The 25,194-nt window shown below is 44.3% G+C and overlaps 1 protein-coding gene across 1 annotated transcript; it reads left to right on the top strand.

Annotated features, from left to right (window-relative positions):
• Window positions 1-283: 283 nt before the first annotated feature.
• Window positions 284-25,060, top strand: NEMF (nuclear export mediator factor). Its single transcript, XM_075844022.1, has 33 exons — window positions 284-441; window positions 572-640; window positions 2,129-2,231; window positions 2,658-2,783; window positions 3,440-3,588; window positions 4,910-4,977; window positions 5,056-5,142; window positions 8,309-8,382; window positions 8,844-8,914; window positions 9,714-9,789; window positions 10,309-10,371; window positions 10,480-10,557; window positions 10,632-10,840; window positions 11,910-12,092; window positions 12,335-12,398; window positions 12,555-12,643; window positions 13,491-13,594; window positions 14,378-14,440; window positions 14,906-15,018; window positions 15,103-15,160; window positions 15,326-15,384; window positions 15,597-15,717; window positions 16,000-16,303; window positions 16,444-16,492; window positions 16,585-16,631; window positions 17,566-17,704; window positions 19,010-19,087; window positions 19,160-19,342; window positions 19,458-19,490; window positions 19,736-19,842; window positions 21,999-22,042; window positions 23,420-23,499; window positions 24,292-25,060. The coding sequence occupies exons 1-33, from the start codon at window positions 383-385 to the stop codon at window positions 24,367-24,369; spliced, it is 3,228 nt and encodes a 1,075-aa protein (XP_075700137.1). The 5' UTR covers window positions 284-382; the 3' UTR covers window positions 24,370-25,060.
• The last annotated feature ends 134 nt before the right edge of the window (window positions 25,061-25,194 follow it).

The following is a 25,194-nucleotide window of genomic DNA, read 5'->3' as shown; positions in this document are numbered from 1 at the left end:
CACTGGAGTGCAGCCACTTTATTTTAACTTTGCATACATATCAGTCCATTAGTCCAGCTCAAAGTAGACCTGACATTTATAAATAATATTCGTAATTATATATATACAAATTAGGTTATTACATTCTAAGGTGATAAGCCGTTGGGAGCGTGACTGCCTTCTACTGGTGAAAGTAAAAAGAAATTGGTGTTATTGCATGTCATTCTACATGCGGCCACACGAGGTTGCTAGACTCTAGAAAAAAAACAAACAAACAAACGCTATACAGAATTGAGCCTGCCAGGCACCCGTTGTTATGTGCGCATGTGAGGCAGTGAGTTCAAGCTGGGGATCAGCAGCAGTGGGGAAAGAAGTGACAAGAAGTGACTGACCCCAGAACAACATGAAGAACAGATTTAGTACCATAGATATCCGGGCTGTCATCTCAGAGCTCAGTGACAGGTGACAGGGGAAGGGGAGACGCTGACAGCCTCTTAAAGTGGCAGTACTCGGAATGAGTCCGTGTAATACATAGTGGTATCTGTCTATAGTGTATGATATGTGTGGTAACGGTATGCTCCTTATTTCATAGCCTCCTGGGGATGAGAGTGTACAATGTTTATGATGTGGATACGAAGACCTACCTCATTCGCCTGCAGAAGTAAGTGTACTCTAGTAATTCGCCGTATTAGAACACGTGCGGATGTATTTATTATATGCAGGGAGACCGTATATGGTCCTAAGCTTTCATTACTGGCTATACAATACCATATGTCATTTGTTTCCCTGGGTTTATACAAATAAAGTTTATTGAAGGAAGCCTGGATTGTAGGGCCTGCAGATAGGCAGTGATCTGCTCCTCCACGTCCCGTCTGTCCAGGAGAAGGTAGAAGGACATGGACGTGCTGAGTTTACACACCCTGTATTGTGGAGTCTGCACCTGTGGTCACGTGCAGCCCTGCTGTATGGGGCCTCTGTAGTATAGTGTGTTTATGAGCATTTTTTTTATTTTTTTGGGTGTATAACATCAAGCAGATATTTGTACAGTATGGGCACATATAAATCTATGGGTGTTGCATTACCGATCCTTAATATGGGTGCGTGCACGTGGCCTTACGCAAACCCTTATAAAATTACCCCCTGTGGACATCTAGAGGTAATGGAGGGTCCTGGGATATGCCATCGCTTTCTGATTGGTGGTAGTCCATCTGCTGGGACTGGTCCTGAGATTGACAGGTCTGTAGCGCTGCTTAAAGGGGTATCTCCCATCTCTGGCATTCATGGCATATCCACAAGATATGCCATAAATGTCCGATAGATGCGGGTCCCCCCTCTGTGGCGCCCTGAACCCCGTTCTACCTTCTGTCGCTGTTCTTCGGCCACTCACTGACTGAGGGGGTTGGGAGTATGGAAAGAGCTGGTCTACGTTGTTTCCATAGCTCCCAAGTTCCGTAACTCAGTGGCCAAGGACCAGCAACAACGGTTAAGGCAAGAATGGTGGTCAGGGGGGCCCGTTTTAGATATAGGTGGGACCAGTATCCTGTGGATATGCCAGAAATATATGAGCTAGGAATACCCCTTTAAGAGCTGCATCCCCTTCAAAGTTTTTCCCTGCACAGCGGCACTGTAGGAAAGGGGACGTAGCGCTACATAAAGGCCGATCATCAAGCGGGCAGGCGCTCATTCCTGATTATTGGCCTATGTGAACGGCTCGTTCGTCGTCTGATCGTATCTTTTATGAAGCCATAAAAATTGGATGTGCTGCCAACAATTTGGGGGAAACAATGTGCGCATCGGGTTTCAGGAGAAGGCAGCATGACGCGTCCCCCGCACAGAGTGGCTGTATTCCGTGTGTATGGCACTAAATGCAGATTTTCCCTAGCGACGGCCAGTAGTTGAGGATCGGGGCAGAGGTTCAGGAGCAGTTTTACAATGAAAGGAGACTGAATTGGTTAATAAAGTATATTGCAATATTTCTTGAAATCGGATTCCCTAGACATTAAAAAACAAAACAAAAAAAACCTAAAATGACAGTTCCCCTTTAAACAGAATATCCTTATTCACTGACAGCAAGCAGAGAATTATGTTAAGTTGCAGAACATTTTATAAACGAAAAATGAAATATTCTACCTACCTTTTATCTCCCCAGGCCTGACTTTAAAGCCGTGCTTCTCGTGGAGTCCGGCATCAGAATCCACACTACGGAATTTGAGTGGCCCAAGAACATGATGCCGTCTGGGTTCGCAATGAAGGTTTGATCAAAGAAAAATAATATCTTGCTGGTCATTTACTGTTCCCTTTTCTTATCTTCTGCACCCCAGTCTCATCTCTCCAGTCACTTTTGTACCCCAACTTAACTTACTACCCTGGAGGCATTTATTTCATACCAACCCTATGAGGTCTAAAAGAAATGTAAACCGCTGTAGGGATTATTGATCCCTATATATCCTGCAGCTGCATCCCCCTCCTCTCCTCCCTGTCTATTTATTGTATGGACCAGTATTTTTAGCAATGGAAACGGGGCTCTACTGCCTGCATCACTGGTCCTGTTCCCTGTATGTAATATCAGTCCCCTTCTCTACATCGTATATATCTTTAGTGATTGTTTTCCGCCGTCTCGACCGTTGTTCTTTCCATTTGATCACTTACAATGGACTCTGTATCCCAATATCATCCAGTGCCGGAAACATTTGAGATCCAGGAGACTGGTCAGTATTAATCAGCTCGGAGTGGACAGGATCGTGGACTTCCAGTTTGGTTCAGACGAAGCAGCTTATCATCTTATCGTTGAGCTGTATGACCGGGTAAGATGTCTATAATATGTGTATACCCCGTCTACAGTATATCTTAGGCTGACGGCCGCCCGCATTTTCGGCCGTGCTCCCGTAAAACACGAAAAACCGGACATGCTCCTCCATAATTCCAGGCACAGTTCTACAGCACGGATACCCATCTGTAGCGATACGGAAAGGTGTCTGCAGCCAATAGAACTGAATGGGACCGTAATTGCGGACCGTATTATGGTCCGGAATTATGTCTAATTTTTACGGTCGTGTGCATGGGGCCTTAACCGCACTGGATGGAAAGGTGTAGTCTACTACACTATTCCATACTTTAAAAAAAGATATACCAGGTACCCAGACGGAGGCCAAATGAACTCCGTTGGCCAATTTATTCATACATTTCTAGGAGGAATAACAGAGGAAATGCACAACATAGAATTCTAAGAAAATAATTGTTATTTTATGGGGAATACAAGTATTTACTAAAACAGACATGTCAGGAGAGGTGACAGGTTCTCTTTAAACATTAGGTTACCCTTCATTGTATCATTTTCTACTTGACTGGATATGAGATGGAATACCAGTCACTGCCCATGGACGAGAGTGGCGCTGTTCCTGTTATAAAATCAGACCTATTTTTCTGATCCTTAACGATCCCTTTAATTTGGTTTTCCCAGGGGAACATCGTCCTCACGGACCACGAGTATCTCATCTTGAACATTCTTCGGTTTCGCACAGATGAGGCTGATGATGTAAAGTTTGCAGTTCGAGAACATTACCCTGTGGATAACGCCAAAGCCCGTGAACCTCTACTCACTATGGAGAGGTGAGGTCTACCCGGATAATTATATTACTGATTTTATTACTGATTTTATTATTACATACAGCAGCCTCCTGGTAAGTTTATATTATTATTATTATTATTTTCACATGGATTTAAAACGGAACGACTGCGACTCCTTTAATCCCTTAATGACCGGGCCTGAAAAGACCTTAATGACCAGCTACATTTTTCCGTTTTTGCCTCTCTGCGTTTCAGCAGCCATAACTTTTTTATTTTTTCATTGACGTGGCTGTATGAGGCCTTGTTTTATGCGAGAGAAATAGTATTTTATTTTTCCCACAGTTTGGGGGTAAAAATTTATTTTTTTACGCCGTCATTATAGGAAAAAGCGATTCTCGGAATAGTTTTTTTTGTTTATTTTTTATCCCGTTCACGTTTCACGCTAAATAACCCGTAGATTAATTCTTCAGGTTATTACGGTCGTGTAGATACCTAATATGCGCAGGTTTTTTGTTTTTATTTAGTGTAGGGGCAATAAAATTTATTTAATGCAAAATAAAGACTCTTTTTGGCACTTTTTTTATTTATTTACTTGTTTTGTTACTTTTTTTTTTTTAATCCCATCAAGGGATAACAACTTTATTTGTAACTTTATTTTTTACTTGTAATGTATTAGCATACTTCTGTACGCTAATACATTACACTGTGTCACTATGACACAGGCTGCTGATCGGGCAGCACATAGTGTGCCCGAACAGCAGGCACACGGAACAGACAGCCCTGGGGTCCTTTGTAGGTCCCCAGGACTGACTGCAGAGGAATTCCCCGGTGTTTGATCGCATCACTGGAATCCCGGTGATGCGATCAAAGAGGGAAATTCCCTTTGATCATGCCGCGGTCACGGACCGCGGTAATCAAAGGGTTACACAGCTGGGGTCCGAATGTTTGCCGACCCCAGCTGTGTTCAGGAGGCTGCTCTAAGATCAGGAGCGGTTAGTAACAGCTCCTGCTTAGAGGATGAGTGCTCACACGAGCGCTCATCAGCCTGATCTGCAGCGACGCCAAAAGACGTCTCTGTAGATTAAGCACCCGCACCGCCTGACGTCAAAAGACAGTGGGCGGTCGGGAAGGTGTTAATCATCTAGAGTCCGAATCCACGACGCCCCACCGATAACTTTTGACATCTTACCGTAACATTTAAAATATTTTTAAACTGGATTTCCCCTTTAAGCCCTAAAGGAGATATAGGCATATTATTATTTTTTTTATTATATTCTTAATTCCCCCTTTATTGCTCTACCTATTGACTTTTGGGGTCATATAACTTTTTTTTATTTTACCTGATTAATCCTTTTTTGATCAGATTGAAAGAAATTATAGAAAATGCTCAAAAGGGGGATCAGCTGAAGAGGATCCTTAATCCGCATCTACGTAAGTAGCTTTACAGCCTTTAGTAATGGGTTGACGCGGCAAGAACCGGACTGTAACGCGCTCTTGTTTTTTATACAGCATATGGCGCTACCCTTATAGAGCATTGCCTGATTAAATCTGGGTTGTCCAGCAACGTCAAGGTCGACCAGCTGACAGGGGACACAGGTCAGTGACTGATTAATAGGGCTTACTCGCCTTATAAATGCTGATGTTCCTATAAGCAGGGCCGGCCTTAGGGTGTGCGGTGTCAATAAGGGCCTCTGATAGCCCGGGACCAGTAGTCACTGTATGACGCTATTTGAGTGCTGTATGATGGTAGTATTTGAGCAACATATGGCTGTATTATTTGAGCTCTGTGCGGTGGTATTTGAGCTCTGTGTGGTGGTATTTGAGCGCTGTGCGGTGGTATTTGAGCGCTGCGTGGTGGTATTTGAGCGCTGTGCGGTGGTATTTGAGCGCTGCGTGGTGGTATTTGAGCGCTGTGTGGTGGTATTTGAGCGCTGTGTGGTGGTATTTGAGCGTTGTGTGGTGGTATTTGAGCGCTGTGTGGTGGTATTTGAGCGTTGTGTGGTGGTATTTGAGCGTTGTGTGGTGGTATTTGAGCGCTGTGTGGTGGTATTTGAGCGTTGTGTGGTGGTATTTGAGCGTTGTGTGGTGGTATTTGAGCGTTGTGTGGTGGTATTTGAGCGTTGTGTGGTGGTATTTGAGCTCTGTGTGGTGGTATTTGAGCGCTGCGTGGTGGTATTTGAGCGTTGTGTGGTGGTATTTGAGCGCTGCGTGGTGGTATTTGAGCGTTGTGTGGTGGTATTTGAGCGTTGTGTGGTGGTATTTGAGCGTTGTGTGGTGGTATTTGAGCTCTGCGTGGTGGTATTTGAGCTCTGTGTGGTGGTATTTGAGCGTTGTGTGGTGGTATTTGAGCGCTGCGTGGTGGTATTTGAGCGTTGTGTGGTGGTATTTGAGCGTTGTGTGGTGGTATTTGAGCGTTGTGTGGTGGTATTTGAGCTCTGTGCGGTGGTATTTGAGCTCTGCGTGGTGGTATTTGAGCTCTGTGTGGTGGTATTTGAGCTCTGTGTGGTGGTATTTGAGCGCTGTGTGGTGGTATTTGAGCGCTGTGCGGTGGTATTTGAGCGTTGTGTGGTGGTATTTGAGCTCTGCGTGGTGGTATTTGAGCTCTGTGTGGTGGTATTTGAGCGTTGTGTGGTGGTATTTGAGCGCTGCGTGGTGGTATTTGAGCGCTGCGTGGTGGTATTTGAGCGTTGTGTGGTGGTATTTGAGCGTTGTGTGGTGGTATTTGAGCGTTGTGTGGTGGTATTTGAGCTCTGTGCGGTGGTATTTGAGCTCTGCGTGGTGGTATTTGAGCTCTGTGTGGTGGTATTTGAGCGCTGTGTGGTGGTATTTGAGCGCTGCGTGGTGGTATTTGAGCGTTGTGTGGTGGTATTTGAGCGTTGTGTGGTGGTATTTGAGCGTTGTGTGGTGGTATTTGAGCTCTGTGCGGTGGTATTTGAGCTCTGCGTGGTGGTATTTGAGCTCTGTGTGGTGGTATTTGAGCTCTGTGTGGTGGTATTTGAGCTCTGCGTGGTGGTATTTGAGCTCTGCGTGGTGGTATTTGAGCGCTGTGTGGTGGTATTTGAGCGTTGTGTGGTGGTATTTGAGCGCTGTGTGGTGGTATTTGAGCGTTGTGTGGTGGTATTTGAGCGTTGTGTGGTGGTATTTGAGCGCTGTGTGGTGGTATTTGAGCGTTGTGTGGTGGTATTTGAGCGCTGTGTGGTGGTATTTGAGCGCTGCGTGGTGGTATTTGAGCTCTGTGGTGGTATTTGAGCTCTGTGTGGTGGTATTTGAGCTCTGTGTGGTGGTATTTGAGCGCTGTGTGGTGGTATTTGAGCGTTGTGTGGTGGTATTTGAGTTCTGTGCGGTGGTATTTGAGCGTTGTGTGGTGGTATTTGAGCGCTGTGTGGTGGTATTTGAGCGTTGTGTGGTGGTATTTGAGTGCTGTGTGGTGGTATTTGAGCTCTGCGCGGTGGTATTTGAGCGCTGTGCGGTGGTATTTGAGCGCTGTGTGGTGGTATTTGAGCGTTGTGTGGTGGTATTTGAGCGCTGTGTGGTGGTATTTGAGCGTTGTGTGGTGGTATTTGAGCGCTGCGTGGTGGTATTTGAGCTCTGCGTGGTGGTATTTGAGCTCTGCGTGGTGGTATTTGAGCGCTGTGTGGTGGTATTTGAGCGTTGTGTGGTGGTATTTGAGCGTTGTGTGGTGGTATTTGAGCGTTGCGTGGTGGTATTTGAGCTCTGTGGTGGTATTTGAGCTCTGTGTGGTGGTATTTGAGCGTTGCGTGGTGGTATTTGAGCTCTGTGGTGGTATTTGAGCTCTGTGTGGTGGTATTTGAGCGCTGCGTGGTGGTATTTGAGCGCTGTGTGGTGGTATTTGAGCGTTGTGTGGTGGTATTTGAGCGCTGCGTGGTGGTATTTGAGCGTTGTGTGGTGGTATTTGAGCGCTGTGTGGTGGTATTTGAGCGCTGCGTGGTGGTATTTGAGCTCTGTGTGGTGGTATTTGAGCTCTGTGTGGTGGTATTTGAGCGCTGTGTGGTGGTATTTGAGCGTTGTGTGGTGGTATTTGAGCTCTGTGTGGTGGTATTTGAGCTCTGTGTGGTGGTATTTGAGCGCTGTGTGGTGGTATTTGAGCGTTGTGTGGTGGTATTTGAGCTCTGTGTGGTGGTATTTGAGCGCTGTGTGGTGGTATTTGAGCGTTGTGTGGTGGTATTTGAGCTCTGTGTGGTGGTATTTGAGCGCTGTGTGGTGGTATTTGAGCTCTGTGTGGTGGTATTTGAGCGCTGTGTGGTGGTATTTGAGCGCTGTGTGGTGGTATTTGAGCGTTGTGTGGTGGTATTTGAGCTCTGTGTGGTGGTATTTGAGCTCTGTGTGGTGGTATTTGAGCGTTGTGTGGTGGTATTTGAGCTCTGTGTGGTGGTATTTGAGCTCTGTGTGGTGGTATTTGAGCGCTGTGTGGTGGTATTTGAGCTCTGTGTGGTGGTATTTGAGCTCTGTGTGGTGGTATTTGAGCGCTGTGCGGTGGTATTTGAGCGTTGCGTGGTGGTATTTGAGCGCTGCGTGGTGGTATTTTATTTCCTGTATGACATTACATCATGGTGGGAGGGCAGGCCAGCAGAAGGTACCGCACAGGCCATCCAATATAAGGTCAGCGCTGCCTATAGAAAACACGTCTGTTCCTTTGCAATATTTTGTTCGCTTTTTTTGGTTGTTATTTTCACCGTCCCCGTGCACTTTATTTTATTTGCAATGAATTCTACAACTCTGTGTCTTTGCTATTTATTTCTAGAATTGGAAAAAGTGCATTCGGCTTTAAAGAAGGCGGAGGAATATATGGACGATACGCTGCATTTTAAGGGAAAGGTAAGAAGTTATTATTTTCAGTGTTTGCCTCAGACCAGAAGTGTTTTTTCTGGGGTCCCCTTTTCTGTGTCTGGTGTCAGCCCGACCATACACATTAGATAAAAGCCGGCCGAACCCCAACACTTCACAGTTACACGTAACTTAATTTGGGGGATTTATTGATCAGTATTATTACTCATTGTCAGCATTGTTGTATTAGTCTAGATAAGGGGGAGTTAATTAGTTTTCATAGGGTCCGCTCACCTGGGTCGAGCTGAACACCAACAGTAAAGGTGGCGTCTTGTAAATGTCTAGGAAACGGTAGAAATATTTACATCAAGATTTATTATTATTTGTTAGAGAGAAAACCAAACCCCTAAACTCATTCAGACCCCTAAGATAATTTATACCCCAGACCCCCCATAAAAAAGAAGAATCTCCACCTCCGGGTCCTCCTCACATTTTTTTTGTATATCTTACAGGGCTACATCATCCAGAAAAGAGAGAAAAAGCCGAGCCTGGAGCCGGAGAAACCTTCTATAGATATTCTGACGTGAGCATAGAACATCCATCCATATATCTGTACTACTGACCACTAGCCATCTCCCTTCAGTGGTTGTGATACTACAATTCCCAGCATGCCCTGACAGCTGCATGCTATCACTACACGCTGGGTGTTGTAGTTTCATAGCTGTTAGAGTCCTACAGCTACAGATGGGTATTAAAGGGGTTCTCCGGGGGATTTTACATTGATGGCCTATTCATCAATATCAAGTCAGCGGTGGTCGGACCCGGCACCTCCGCCAATCAGCTGACTAAAGGGGCCACAGCAACGATTTCTTCAGTGTTTACCCGGCACGTACACATCGGTAGTGGCTGTGCCTTGGATCGCAGCTCAGTCCCGTTCGCTTGAATGGGACCAGAACTGCAATCCCAGGCACAGCCGCTCCAGATGGGAATGGCGTGGTAAGCTATGAAGACGCCACAGCGCTTTCCACTGCAGCCCCTTCAGTCAGCTGATTGGTGGGGTGTCGGGAGTCAGACCCCCACCAATCTGATATCGATGACCTATCCTAAGGATAGGCCATCAGTATAAAATGCCCGGAGAACCCCTTTAACAGCAATCTGTATTGTAAAGTATATGTGTGTAATGGAGCAATACCTACACTATAGCAGCCAATCAGATTACACCCTCATAGCACAAATTGGGGAATTCAAATTGCACTCTGATGGGTTGTTATGGACATCGCCGCCGCGTCTTCTTTGCACTAGATTTTATAATCCCTATGTATTAACAGGCGTCTTGCATCCGGCATTGTGGAAAGTTATTGCTGTTTTATATTTTTTTTTAGGTACGAGGAATTTCACCCGTTTCTCTTCACGCAGCATGAAAACTTCTCGTATGTGGAATTCGATACTTTTGATAAGGTGCGTCCACATGATGTGTATCGCATGATGTATCTGAGCCGTACCTTCCTGCTATTTGCTACATGACGGAGTAATGAGGGGGTCAATATCCAATGTTTCACCTCTGTGGGCATTACTTTTTCGGATTTATAGTACGTGGGCCCTTTACCGTCCTCGATTAGCAAGACAAATGGATTGGATAATTTTCACCAAGGGTGTGGGTACCATTTTCTAATACCTGGTAAAACCTCCACGGAGCTCCCCCCTCTATAGACGCTGCACCATCTGCAAGAAAAGATCAAACAAAGGAAATGATTGGGTGGGGGAATGAACACTGGGTCCTGCTGCCCTTGGTGGTCAGTGGAGGGGTGGTGGAACACAGAGGTGGGCTGCATTATGATCTTTGCAGTGAAGCCGCCTTTATGTTGCCCCCAATTTGATCCACAGCCTTTCTTCGGTATTGAATTCCATATTTACATGGGGCTCATTTATACATGGATTTGATTTGATTTCTTTAATAAAATCTTGTTTCTTTATAAGGCTGTTGACGAATTTTACTCCAAACTGGAAGGTCAGAAGATCGATCTAAAAGCCCTGCACCAGGTACGTGTCATTCCTATGAACCAGCATCCGATAGTCCAGAAATTCTGAAAGTCCACACAGAACTTTTTACATCCGCTTCTTCACTTTTCCTTCCCCTTCTCCCAACAGGAGAAACAAGCATTGAAGAAATTGGACAACGTGCGTAAAGACCACGAGGAGCGGCTGGAATCTCTGCATTGTGCTCAGGTACGTGCGTCTTCGTGGCATCGGTGTGGGGGAGGGGTGCCTGACATCTCATCTTATATCTCATAAACTTGTAGGAAATTGACAAAGCGAAAGGCGAGCTCATTGAAATGAACCTGGACATTGTGGATCGTGCCGTGCAAGTCGTACGTAGCGCTTTGGCCAATCAGATCGACTGGACGGAGATTGGGCTCATCGTGAAGGAGGCGCAGGCTGAGGGAGACCCAGTTGCCCTCGCAATCAAAGAACTCAAACTACAGAAAAATCATATCACCATGCTGTTGAAGTAAGCGCTTTGTAATGTATATACTACTAAGGCCCTGTTCACACCTGCGTTGCTGCTTTCTGTTGTTCTGCTCCGTCAGAGAAGCAGAAAAAGGGAAAACCACAGGCGACGGTTCCGTTGCAGCACCGACGCCACTGGCGGCAGACAGAACCCATTGACTTTAAAGGGTTCCGTCAGGGTGTCCGTGGTTATACCAGAAACCATAGAATAGCATGCTGCGCTATAGTTTCCGGTAACCTCTGCCGGATCTGTGACGGAGGCCCCCAACAGAGCCTTACTGATCACCGACGGTAGAAGAGTACGCTCATCCTGCTGATTGCCCGGGCATATGGTAAGTGTGCCCGTTCAATCAGAAGCAGAAGGCAATGGCTGTAATACACAGCCCCTCTCTAATCCGAGGAACCTATGATATCCGCCGTTGACCTTTTGAATGCCGCGATCGACGCTGATTGCAGCATTTTAAAGGGAAAGCGTGAGAGGGATTCCCCTTTGATCGCATCACAGGGAATCCTTGTGATGCGATGGAGGTCCATATAAGATAGGGACAGACAGCCTAGGGTACATTGAAGAACCTCCGGACTGTCTGACCACATTTCCTGTTGTTATGGCACCCTATGGGATTTAAAAAATAAATAAATAAATAAAAGTATAAAAAAGTAAAGTTAAAGTAAAAAATACACATAGCTGGGCATTTTTTTTACAATAAATATACTTTATTCAATATAAGTCCCATAACATAAAATAATATACCCTTTTTAGTATCGTAAGAATTTGCAGAATAAATTTATAGCATCATTTATGATTGGTGTATAATGTAAAAAAAATATCAAATGAAGACTGCAGCAGAACTTTTTTTTCTGCATTTTTGACTAAATAAAAATTAATATAAATGAAACGCTATTGTATACGTCCAGCAGCGCGGTTATTGCCCCTGTGTCCATAGCATCAATGAAGGTGGAGGGGTCAAGGCTGCAGCCCAATAGGGAATTAGTAGGGACTTGATTTCTTTTTTTGATTGACCCTTGTAGTCAGATTATTAACAGGACCATATTTATTGATCTATATGTAGAAACCCGTACACTCTATCCGAAGAAGAAGAAGATGAGGAAGAAGAAGAGAAACCGCAAATTGATGAGCCAAAAGGAAAGAAGAAAAAGGGCAAAAAAAAACAGCAACCAAAGAAAACACAGAAGAACAAACCTACGCTGGTGGATGTGGACCTCAGCTTGTCTGCCTACGCCAACGCCAAAAAGTGAGATCCTATGGAATGGCTTTTATTCAATACTGCCCCTAGAGGCCGAATGTATGTTAGAATACTGCCCCTAGAGGCCGAATGTATGTTAGAATACTGCCCCTAGAGGCTGAATGTATGTTAGAATACTGCCCCTAGAGGCTGAATGTATGTTAGAATACTGCCAGTGATATAAAACTTTTCACAACAATAAAAACCCTTCCGTCAGATCTTATGTCCTCTTCTGATTTATGTATTTGCAGGTATTATGATCACAAGAGACATGCGGCCAAAAAAACTCAGAAAACCGTGGAAGCGGCAGAAAAGGTAAAGTCTATACCCAGATGTCATACAGGTTTCCATTGGGGGTTTGGTTAATACCTGATTGTTCAATCTGATTGGAATTGCTCCGGACTATGTCATAAATTGGGATTAAAGAGCTCACACTTTATAGATGTGAATACGTATATTTTTATGTTCCAGGCATTCAAGTCCGCAGAAAAGAAGACCAAACAGACGCTGAAAGAGGTGCAGACTGTCAGCACTATTCAGAAAGCCAGGAAGGTGTACTGGTGAGATCACTGACCTATTAAAGGGGCTTTGCTACAAAACTCATGTATCCCCTATCCACAGGATAAGGAATACATGTGTAATCGCTGGGGGTCCAACCTCTGGGACCCCCAGCGATGAGGAGAATGGGGGATCGAAAGTCCCATAGAGATGAATGGTCGAGCAATCGCACCTGCACTACATCACATGGAGCGCTTCGTGGGACTTGTGCTCCCCCGTTCTCATCGCTGGGGGTTCTCCCGATTTCATGACAAATAAGTGTCCCAGAGTCCGTGAGACAGTCCTTGATTCTTGGCACTATCCCAGAATACAACATATCAGTGATCTCTTCTGACTGCGGTAGAGATGGCGGTATGTAGGTTCCTGTTGGAGTGGGGAGCAGTGCAGGACCATGAAGGAGATAACGGAGCAGATTTATTAATACTGAAGTTATGGACAGTGTCAACTTAGACCAGGCAGTCAGAACATGCGCCAAACTTATCACAGTGCGGCATGTTTGTATGATAAATTTGGCGCACTTGCTGGACATTCACTCTTCTTTATATCACGTCTTGTTTGGCTTAGTTTATGCCAGTGTTTTGCACCAAAATTTTGGCGCCTTGCTGTGCCTTTAAGACACCTCTTTTCACTAGGCCACACCCCTTTGCTGCCGCAGTGCGGCACCGTGTCTAGTGTGGAGTGCGCAGCGTGTACACGAGAATTCTGCCGCATTTTGAATCGTAAATCTGCCGCGATGTCTGTATTCTAGTCGCACGGTGGCAGGGACATTTGTTTGCGCGCGGTTCTGGCGTTTCTTGCGCGGCAGCTCTTGTACGTTTGGAGGTTTATTTGTTGGTTTTTTTTCATCAGGTTTGAGAAATTCCTGTGGTTTATCAGCTCTGAAAATTACCTGGTGATCGCTGGAAGAGACCAGCAACAGAACGAGATGATTGTGAAGCGATACCTGCGGCCCGGTCAGCACCCGCTCACCTATTACTTAGTCTGTACATATATAATACATGTATATACAGTATTGGTCCAGCATTATGGGACCTGATAGGTTCTGGATTTCCATATATTCAGGGTTGCTAGGCAACAGGATCGGATCATCATTGGTGCTGTTGGAGCTCCGGACCCCTTCTTACTGCCCACCAAAAAAATTTTTGTTCACGCCAGTGAGAGTTGAAGGGTCCTTATACGAGGAGCGCTGATCAGTAATGTGTGGGGATGAATGATTGTTACTCCGATCGCTCGTCCCCATACATTTCCATTATGTCGGCAGCGCGTCTCCCAGGGCAATGATCAGGAATGAGCGCTCGTTTGCCCAATCATTGGCCCTCGTAACACCGCACCGATCAGCTGTTGCAGTTGCCTCACTTGAATAGGAGCAGTACTGCAGCTTATACTGTGGCCGGAGTCATCTGCTTCCGGCACCGACCACTGCATAACATCCAGTGCTGATCGGTGCGGAGTCTGGGTGTCGGACCCCCACCGATCATATACTGTGGATAGGTCATCAGTATGAAAAACCGCCCCGAGCCCAGACAAACCCTTTACCTCAGCGTCTGTTAGAGGAGGGGGTGGATATGTTGCGGACAGCACTGAGGGTTAAGGGTTGAGCCACAGAGAGGGGAGTGGAAGATCCGCTGCTGTGAGGAGAGAATGTGTGTGTAATATATTATTTCTTTTATATATATATTACACTGTAATGTTTTGTGCCTGATAATACAATGACTGGTGTTTCTATGTCTCTATAGGTGACATATACGTGCATGCTGACCTGCACGGTGCCACCAGCTGCATCATTAAAAATCTCACAGGTAACAAACTACACCGAGATCTCATGATCTTATCCTTTTTATTGCATTAATATACAATTATTATACAATTAGAGGAAGTTCTTCATATTCTAAGATTTAGGAAATAATAACTTAAAGGGGTATTTCAGCCATAGACCTTTATGGTATCTCCATAGGATCGGTAGGGGTCCCCATGCAGCCATCTCTCCTTAGCTTCACGTCCTCCTAGGGGCCATATTTATAGCACTTGTAATGTAAGACTTAGGGTTCCTCACCTTTTAGGACTCCCACCTATCAGACACTTTACAGATATATAGCACATATTACTGTGAAAAAAAAGCTGGCAAATACAATTGACTTCTATTCTTTACAGGGAAACCACATATTCAATTACAAGTGTTACATATATATATATTATATATCATTTTTTTATCATTGTGTAACCTGAGTGCATCCGACCTATTTTAATAATGTGTTTTTACATAGGCGAGCCAGTGCCACCCCGCACCCTGACTGAAGCTGGCACTATGGCCGTGTGCTATAGTGCTGCTTGGGATGCCCGTGTTATTACCAGCGCCTGGTGGGTCAATCATAATCAGGTATTGTACTACTGAATGAACCTGCTTTATGGCAATGCTGGAGAAATACCCTGACGTCATATCTTCCTACCATCCCTTATTCAGGTGTCCAAGACGGCTCCAACAGGAGAGTACCTGACGACCGGCAGCTTTATGATCAGAGGTAAGGAGGTCACGTCCCCTTCAGGCGCTGCATAAGGGATTAGACATATTGTCGGCCTTACATCTGTGATATCAGCAGCCTCTAAGAATCTGATAGAATCTATTAAGATCGCTTCTGTCTACATTGTCTGCACTGTGACACTTATATCTGGAACCTTCCATTTAGGAAAAAAGAATTTCCTTCCACCCTCTTACTTGATGATGGGATTTGGGTTTCTGTTTAAGGTTTGTATTTCCGGACCGGGGAATTGTACTATTAACAAGTCAAGATTAATTTTTAATTTTATTACTTCTTTTTGTTGTGTATCTACTGGTTTATAACCTTTGTCCAGTAGGGGGCAGCACTTAGTGGGTTATTTGTAACTAGTTCATGTAAGGATTCTATTTGGGCTGTTACACAATGCAGCTGCTATTGAGGACATGACCTTTTCTTTCAGGTGGACGAGCCTTGTGTTTGGAGACATAAAGGAGAGCGCAAGGTCAAAGTACAGGATGAGGATCTGGAAAGTGTTACAAGTCGTAATACAGAGCTGGCTGCGGAAGAAAATGAACCATTGGGTGAGGCAGTGTTGAAAAGTAAATACGTCACATATAAATATATAGTATAATGTTTAGTGCCATCTAATGCCGACAGGAGGTATTACACTTGTCTTTAATAGAATCCCTTAGCAGATATGCGCCATCTACTGCACAGAGGCGGTGTTACGCTTGAAATCTGCTCTTTTTATTCATTGTAATTGCATTTATAAATTTGTAGTATTCAGAAATTCATCATCATTGGACAGTTTGTCATGATTGTAGAATTTGGAAAGTCATTTTTATTTTATTTTTCAACTCCAGAAGCTCTAGAGGAGGACACAGATGGCAGCAGTGAAGACGATGAAGGGGACAGACCACAGAACAACAAGGATGTTGTTGAGCCTAATTCAGAGGACATCAATGATGATCCCAGACATGGACACGTCTCGGAGGATGTGCACTCTGATGAAGACAGCGACGCCGCGAGCTCACATTCTACAGAAAATATTGCCACAGTGAAAGAAGAAGAAGAAGAAGAGGAGGAGGAGGAGGAAGAAGAAGAAGAAGAAGGGGGAATGGACTACCCTGATACCTCCATAGACCTGTCCCATCTTCAGACAAAGAGGTACTGCAGCTTTTTATAGGGCTTCATGGACACCGGCTCTATTATTAGATTAGTATTCTATGTATTACATTATTGTTTGACTGGTCAAATGGGATACTCGATTCTTCTAACCCCTGGTGTAACTTTCTAATACGACACAGGACGCTGAACAGAGCAGCTGTAGCACAACCTGGAGACTCCGCAGCGGTGGTGAGATTTGTTTATTGCATAATATCTATAAATTCAATGTATTGTTTGTTTTTTTTTGTAATTGTGACTCTTTCTCCACTTTCCCCCATTAGAATGACAAGTCAGTGGGTCGGAAACATTTATCTGCTAAAGAGAGACGGTAAGGGATGAATATGGGTTAATGTGTGTAGGGAATAGTAACGCCCAGTTGTTTATACATGCGTTACCTGGAGGAATAACAGAGGAACAGCACAATCCAGAGTTCTTTTAAAAGTTGCTCCAGTATTGTTATTTTATGGGAGAGACAATAATTTATCAAAAGAGACAAGTCCGGAGGGCAGATTGGTCCTTTTTTAAGTGAGGTAAAGGAGGATCAACCCCTAATCCGGTATATTGACACTTTTTTTTAATGAGAAATGGACTTTAACGTGTAACTAAACTTTCATAAAACTTTTGACATGTCATAGTGACATGTCAGAAGTTTTGTTCATCGCTGGGGGTCCGGGCACTGAGATCCCCAATATCGCTAAAACGCTGAGGCCGGGTTCACGTGTTTTCGTAAATACTGCGGATCTTCAGCAACGGATTTCACTGTGGAGAATCAGCAGCAGAATACAGCAGCAGCAGAGTGGACGAGCTTTGAACAAATCTCATCCACACGCCGCGTAGAAAAACGTTCATAAATGAAACTTCATCCTGGGAGGCCGGGCTCCAGGACGTCAGAGGGACGCGTCGCCATGGCTACAGGGATTTTTTGTTTTGTTTACCTGCAATTTCTGTTGAGCCTCTGCACCCCGTGCTCAACAGAAAGCCCAGCAGAGCCAATGCGGCCGAGCACTCACCTGAGCGCTGCTGCTGCGATTTAGCGATCGGTGGGGGTCTCCGTGCTCGGATCCCCAATTTAAGTAAGGACTAGGATACATTTTTCAACCTTCCTACGTCCTTGAAGTTAAACATGCTGAGCTGGTGTCATTGTTCCATTAGATACAATTGTAAGAATATTTTCTTGTTTTTCACTGTGAATGAAAAAAAATTGTATTTGGGGCCTCCGAAATTTGTTCTGTTTTTTATTAATTCTCTTTTTTTTTTTTCAGTGAAATGAAGAAAAAAAAGAAGCCAGATGATTTTGAAGAAACCAAGCCAGTGGAAAATGCAGAGAAAGCCGAGGTGGCCGTACCCCAGAGTGCACCACAAGGGGGCGCAGTGCCACAACCATTGAAAAGAGGACAAAAGGTGCTGACTCGTGACATGTATAATGTTTCCTATCCGTACTGCGGGTGCTTCTGCCCGCTGCTTGATGACGTTCGTTAGATGGGTCACATATTGGTTATTACAGCTTTCTCGGACACTTGAATAGCAAATTGTCTCTAGTTCCACATCGATCTATTCCTTACTTTTAAAGGGAATGTGTCGCTAGAAATTATTATATATTTTTTTTCAGTTAAACAGTATATAAATGATTACACATTGTTTTCATTTTTTCACAAGTCAGGAAATATTATAAATTAGATTCTAATTTATAACATCTCCATGTGCTGGTCACTAGAGGAAGCAATTCCCAAAATTGCAGCATTGGCATGTGGTAAAGCAACCTCATTGCTTTATGCTGCAAATTTGGGGTAGACACACTCGCTCTAGTGTCCTCACACAATCCCCCCTCCCTTATCCTGGCTAGTGCCAGGAGAAAGGAGGGGGTTGAATCTTCAAACCTCCTACACTGTGTGCTGCCATTTTCTGAGCGACTGCACAGTGTAGGAGGATTAGATACAGGGCTCAGCAGACAGTATATAATACACGATCATAATACACACATCACATATACAAACATAAATTACCTTCTCCTGCCGCCGCCTCCGCTTCTATTCCTTGCGTCTTTGCTGCCTTAAACATATGGCCGGAAGCCGCGACCGGAAATCGTCATCTTACTGTCTGGCCGCGGCTTCCGGTCCACATTAAAATGGCGCCTGATTCCGCTCTGCCAAAGACCTTCCTTTTGGTCTGTGTGGGAGCGGCGCTTCTTCATCCTGTATATGTGGTACAGACTTGGTCTTCTCTATGATTGGTTTGCTGTCTACTAAATAACAGAAATAAATGTTGGTGGAGGAGTAATAGTTTTCGAAGATACTGGATTAGGAAGTACTCAAGCCTCGCTGTTCACCTCTTTGCTGCTCAGAAATGATTACACAGGTTGGCCAGCAGGGGGCGCACTATACCAGACTTGTATTACATGGTTGCCTATTCATTTGCGTGGGTGCCATGTATAATACTACATTTTCCCTGGAGCGGCTGCTATCAGCGGATTGCCGAGGTTCCAGATCTGCGGTGAACAGCTGGGGCGACTTTTTTCAGGGAATGGATCGTCTGGTTGAGATAATTCCTTTAAGAGGTGATGTTGCCCTTGGCAAACATATGGATGTTTTCGGTTAGTTTTTCATTTGTAAAATGGCAGGTGACAACTTCGTAGTTGCTACGGACGACGGAAACCTTTACATTTCAGACAAGTCTCCGTTTTTATCTTTCCATTTCTTATCCCGTCAGAGTAAAATGAAGAAGATGAAGGAAAAGTACAAGGACCAGGATGATGAAGATCGAGAACTGATCATGCAGCTGCTTGGGGTAAGGTCTTGCTTGAATTACATGGCGGGGTCTCTTTCTTGTGATGGAAGTTTTAGCATCGCTGCTTTGTAGTCGGCAGGGACCACCAAGGAAGAGAAGAGCAAGAAGGGAAAGAAAGGAAAAACAAAGGAAGAATCTGCAAAGAAACAGCCGCAGAAGGGAAAAGGCGGCCCCGGGAAGAAAGAGGGATCGGTCGAGGTCTTCATAACCCAAGACGTACAAGACCTGACCTTAGAGGAGCAGCCGGACGACAAGGTGCGGGACTTTATTTACTATGACGTCGTCGCATTCCAAAATTCTTGATTTTTTTTCTCCACTTCTTATTATTACTATATAGTCCGATATATAATATAATCTTCTTTATCTGCAGGATGATGGAGATCAAGATGCTCCAGGATCAGAGGTATCTGTTCTAGAACTGACTCGCTCGTCACTGTGTATAATCACCGCTTGGCATGCTGGGAAATTGGATTTTCTTTGTTTTTCACTATGCACTTTTTACATGGGGGGGGTGGGGGGTGGGGGGGGGGGGGGGGGAAATCACAAACTTTAGGAACAATGGATTGGGATTTATTGCTCCAATACAGTTTATCGTTGCACCATTGTAAACCATCATTCGTTGTGTCTCTGTATCTGATATTGTTGCAGGAAGCAGAAAATCTATTGGATTCTCTAACCGGGCAGCCGGATGCAGAGGACGTTCTGCTATTCTCTGTGCCAGTCTGTGCCCCGTACACTGCCATGACCAGTTATAAGTATGTATAATGATATAAAACGGCCAAATTCCTTCACACTGGCACCTGGGTATTTATCTGGTCTCGTATATGTATAAATAATCCTAAATTTAAATGTAAAGCGGATCTGTCACTGTTTTATCAATTGCCTATCTCCTAACTAATCTAATAGGCGCCATTATGCTGATAACTGAGGTGTGATTTATTTTATTTTTTTAAACTTATTATTTGCAAAGTTATGAGCATTTTTCTAGATATGCTAATGTGGCTCTAATAGACAAATAGGAGGCAACTCTTTCTTTTCACTCTGGGCGGTGTAATGTTTTCTGTCTGACGACATCCAATCAGCATCACCGCTTCTCCCGCTTCCCTGCCCAGCAACACAGCCTGATCATATAGTATACAGCTTCCATTCCCGACTGTTTAGTCAACTGACGATATCTCCAGTTGTTTCACATCCCGGTGCCATATGAAAGATTGGGATCTCCTTTTTCATATGCCACCAGAACCGCTGTTCTAGGTGGTCCACAGCCGGAGATATGGCTATTTGAAGTGATCCCCCTTCCCTCCAGCCTCAGTCTCTCACACTGTGTGAAGCAGCTTCATGCTGATAGGACAGCGTCAGAGGCAGTGAGGAGGCTCCACCTCCGAAGAATCGCTGCTGTTGACACCCACTTGGCTAGTATAGCCTCATTTGCATATTTCGAAAAAAAAGCTCATAACTTTTAAAATAATAAACTTTTTGGGACACAATTTTCAATAGTATTATCAGTGTGACAGCGCCTATTAGATTAGTGAGGAGATTGGGCATTGCTAAACTAGTGACCGCCGCTTTAATCTGAAATCACGAAATTGTCTTATTTCCAATCTAGGAAGTGCGTCTGAGACATAAAGGGTATGTGGACTTTTGTAATCATTTTGTTTTTTTATTAATTTTTTGCTCCAATGTATATAGAATACAAAAATGAACCAACTAGGCAAATAGTCCTGATTATAAATATGTTCCCGTTTTGTGTTCACAGCTCCTATGTATCTCTATGTAGTCTGATCCTGTGGGCTTATGTTGCTCCACTCCCTCTTCCTCCTCTTATGGATTAACATATAGACAGTAGGAGAGGGAGTGGAGTGACGTCCCGAGGATTAGGACTACGCAGGACTGGTTTATAAACTGTAACCAGAGAGACACAAGATGGGAAGAGCAATAAGGACAACTGGGTGCAAAGAGTTCCTTTAAAGGGGTTCTCTCATTATGATCATTTATCACCTATCTTTAGCATAGGTAATAAATGTCTGATCAGTGGGGGTCCAACTGCTGGGAACCCCTCCGATCCCGAGAGTGGGGGTAGTGGAGTGCCCTATGTGAATGGAGCGGGACTGTGCATGCGGTCCAGGTCCAGGTCCAGCCCCAGTCTAATCCCACATCTCTTTAGGATCCAACCTAATTTTGGTAACCCTGTCGTCCCCTCTGAAATGAAACGAATACTGAGATTACATCACACCTCTTCCTGCGATCTGATTCTCAGTTTGATCTAAAATGACATGCGGTAAAGCGGATCCCTCGTACGTGTTTTAAGCTTGGAATTAATATCAGCGGATTTGCACATCTCATAGTTCGATAATTGGCCACAAAACCGTAGGAGTCTCAAATATAGAGGTCACCCTTACAGAGGACTTGTTGGTACGACAAATCTGCCATTTTCTCCTCTCCTGACGTGTCTGTTTTAGTAAATACTCTTATTCCCTATGAAATAACAATTCTGGGGCATGTTTTGTTTTGTTTTTTAAACGCCATTGTGCCTTTCCTCCATTATTCCTCCTGGAAATGTATGAATAAATTGAAACCATTTTTTTTGTCAATAGGGTGTGCCTCTACCCTGTCTGACAGTCAGCACTGATTGGACAGTGTCAGTGTGTTGAGACGCCTCATTGATGAGGGAAATGGCAACGCCCTGTTGTCAATTTATTTATACATTTACAGGAGGAATAACCGAGGGATAGCATAATGCACAGTTCTAGGAAAAGATGTTCCAGAAATGTTAATTCATGGGGAATTGGACCGGTTGTCCTTCCTGCAGGTTCAGGTGACGTTCCTCACGTCTACGGCTGGTTTTTACACTGCCCCGGTTTTCCCGTTTACATTGGTAACTCTCTCAGCTTCGTTGTACCTTCTGTTTTAGGTACAAGGTGAAATTAACTCCAGGAACACAAAAGAAAGGAAAAGGTAAAAAAAAAACACCACTATTTCCTTATTTACGGCAAACGGCGATTCCACAATGGAAAGGGTTAAATGTTCATGTAAATAAGAAACTAATGATCCTCAGGTGAAGTGAACCTATATATTGGGCAACTGCTTAACGAGCAATTCCCCTCGGGTACTAATATACGGTGCGCTTGGCTGTGGCAATGTACTGTGGGATTACAAACGGATTTATTTATTGAAAATGTAGTGATTTTTAACGCAATAACAAATCCATAACAGCCACGTGTAACCACGCCGCAAAACGCACTGTGTAAAGGCACCCGAAGACCCTCCAGATTTGCAGGAGGAGAAATCTGCAGCGTATCACTGCTGCATCCACACGCTGCGGAAAATTCCCTGCAGAAATTGGCCCATGACGTGGATTTTTTTTAGATGGATTTTTTTTTAGACCGCAGCGTGTCAATTTATGTTACAGAATGTTGCGAATTTGTTGCAGATTTGCCCCATTGAGTTCAATGGGGAAGGTGAAATCCACGACGAATATTGAATTTTTTTTTCTGCAGAATAGCGGCGTTTTCGCAGTCAAAATCACAAATAAACAAACAAACACGACCTTCCTCCCATTTCCTGGCGCTCCCGTAGCGATGCGTCCATGGTCCTCGGTTTGGTCTGTTTTGATCCGTCCTATGTGACCTCTGCAGCATCACATGGGACGAGCCCGGGGAGCAGGGACGCATCGCTACGGGAGCGCCAGGGGAGGGCAGCATAGTAGCCTTTTTCTTTTTTTTTCCTAATACCCTCTTCTCCACAGTGGCCAATGCGGGTGAAAATCTGCACTAAATCAAACCATGATTCTTCAGGGAATTTTAGCAAATCCAACCATTGTGCATTTACTCTTCTTGGAATTGCTCATTATGCGGTGCCCAATATATGGGTACAGATCACCTGAGGATCATGGCGTTGTTTACACATTGGGGTAAGATTGTACCAAGATTTTGTTGTAAAATGAGCCAACACGTGGCAGATTTCTGGCACATTTAGGCTTCAACCTATTTATAAAGCAAAGGCGTCTAACTAAAAACTGTGCAAGTCTCTCGAAAAAAGGGGCATGGCTTAACAAAAAGGGGCATGGCTTAACAAAAAGGGGCATGGCTTAACATGCAGGGGTTTTAGATGTGGTTGTTCTGAATGCCACATTTTATATTTAAGAAAAATCATGCAATTTTTCACCCCACAATACATTGTTGCAGCGAGATGCGCCCGCAGAGGATTGCTCATTATGGGGACAGGACTATTCGTTTTTACTGGAAATATAGCATATTCTGCAGCTGTTTTTGTCGTACAAGATGCCAAAGTCTTGAGTTATAATTATATATATATATTTTATTTTTTTTACAGCTGCTAAAACAGCCCTGAACAGTTTCATGCATTCCAAGGACACCAACAGCAGAGAGAAGGATTTACTGCGAAGTGTTAAGGTATAAATATAATGTCGTGTCCGCTGCACCTTTATAACCTCCGTTGTCCCCGTTATGGTCCTGATCAGAACCATCACGGTGAGAAAGCAGCAAATCCATCAATGTCCGCACATAATACGCAGGTAACTGCCATGATCCACGCCACGTGGGCTGTAGATATTGATGGATTTGGTGATTTGGATCCATACAGGGCCTCAATGACAACACAGCAGGTGACAGGAATCAGAAGGGGACATCATAGCATCAGAACCTTTCAGGTCTTTAGAATGAATTTTTCCGTCGCTGCAACTCTTAAAGGGTAGCAAAAAAGATAGGTTGGATCCAGCGCTGATGTAGGTAAAACGGAAACTTTTTCTATTTAATAGAAATGGGGATCCTTTGCTCAGGAGTCCCCTGTGTGTGCCAGATTGAATGGTAGACGTGTGATGCTACATTTTCCCCGGGAGATGACCGCTAATCACCAGAAAGTAGAGAGGCCGGACTCTCAGCGATCAGCGGATCACCGCGCCGGCTTTTTTAGTAAGGGGTTAAATACCATTTAAACTATTCGGTTGAGGCTCCATAACGCGTCACATTGCTGCTCTGAGCTCTGATTACGTCCATACCCTCAGTCACTATTCATCTGGCGGTAAGTGCTGTATAGAAGATTGTGTCACAAGCCCACAGACCGGAGCTCATGTCTGAGGAAGGCGAGGAACTTGTGCGTGTTTGTAGACAGTCCCTTACCTGTAATGTGGGGGGGTTGTATAATGAACACGGCCCCATGACTCTCGTCTTTAACATTTTGAACAGGACACCGACCTATCGAGAAACATGCCGGGAAAAGTGAAGGTGTCGGCACCCAACCTACTGAATGCAAAGAAGAAATGACCCCTTCATATGTGTAAATAGGGAGCTATCGAGATTTGCACCTACATGATATAATGGGGAGTGGAAATGTTTTTGTTTTTTTTTGAGACTAAAGGTTGTCTATTGTCCGTTCCATGTTCCTTTCTATAACAGGCCACGTTTTCATGATGCTGCAAATGGATCAATAAGCAGAAAATCCTGAAGACGTGGCTTGTTGTGGACACAAGGGTTAAACATTGCGGCTGTAAGCCCCCTGAACCTGACAATATTTCAAGCAAGTTTGCATTATGTTAAACCCATTAAATGTAAGTTGCTATTAAAGGGGTTGTCGAGGATAAGAAAAACATGGCTGCTTTCTTCTTAAAATAGCGCCACCCCTGTCCAAAGGTTGTGTCTGGTATTGCAGATCAGCAGCATAAAAGTGAATAGGTCTGAGATGTAATACCACACACAACCTGTAGCCGGGCGAGGAGCTGTTTTTGGAATAAAGCAACCATGTTTTTCTAATTCGGGACTATCCCTTGTGTAGTTCTCACTGTGGCCGCTCACAATCCTTCATTCTCATTTTTAATAATATACCAGAGATTGTTAGAAAGTATTATAATAAATGTAATTATGATGTCATATTTCTGTGGTTTTAATTTTGGAAACCAGGGAATGGGAGGCTTCTCCTGAGAATAAGAATTCAGATTGAAATAAAAAACATATTTTATCTTGGCGTTTCTTTATTTTGGTTGAACTCTCGGAAAATAAAAGTGGCTTTGTCATTTTAGCGCAAAATTAAAGGGGGTAAAGTTGTGCATTATAATGAACGGCCCCCTGAACGCTGCCGGGAATCATAAAGTA

The sequence above is a fragment of the Rhinoderma darwinii genome, chromosome 12 (genome assembly GCF_050947455.1).
Source record: "Rhinoderma darwinii isolate aRhiDar2 chromosome 12, aRhiDar2.hap1, whole genome shotgun sequence".
Classification (NCBI taxonomy): domain Eukaryota; kingdom Metazoa; phylum Chordata; class Amphibia; order Anura; family Rhinodermatidae; genus Rhinoderma; species Rhinoderma darwinii.
This window is presented reverse-complemented; position numbering and strand designations above follow the sequence as displayed.

Coding starts and splice junctions, on each gene's coding strand:
- NEMF (XM_075844022.1), top strand. CDS start 383: ATGAAGAACAGATTTAGTACCATAGATATCCGGGCTGTCATCTCAGAG. Junction 12,093..12,334: donor GCCTACGCCAACGCCAAAAA/GTGAGATCCTAT, acceptor ATGTATTTGCAG/GTATTATGATCACAAGAGAC. Junction 16,304..16,443: donor TCCCATCTTCAGACAAAGAG/GTACTGCAGCTT, acceptor AATACGACACAG/GACGCTGAACAGAGCAGCTG.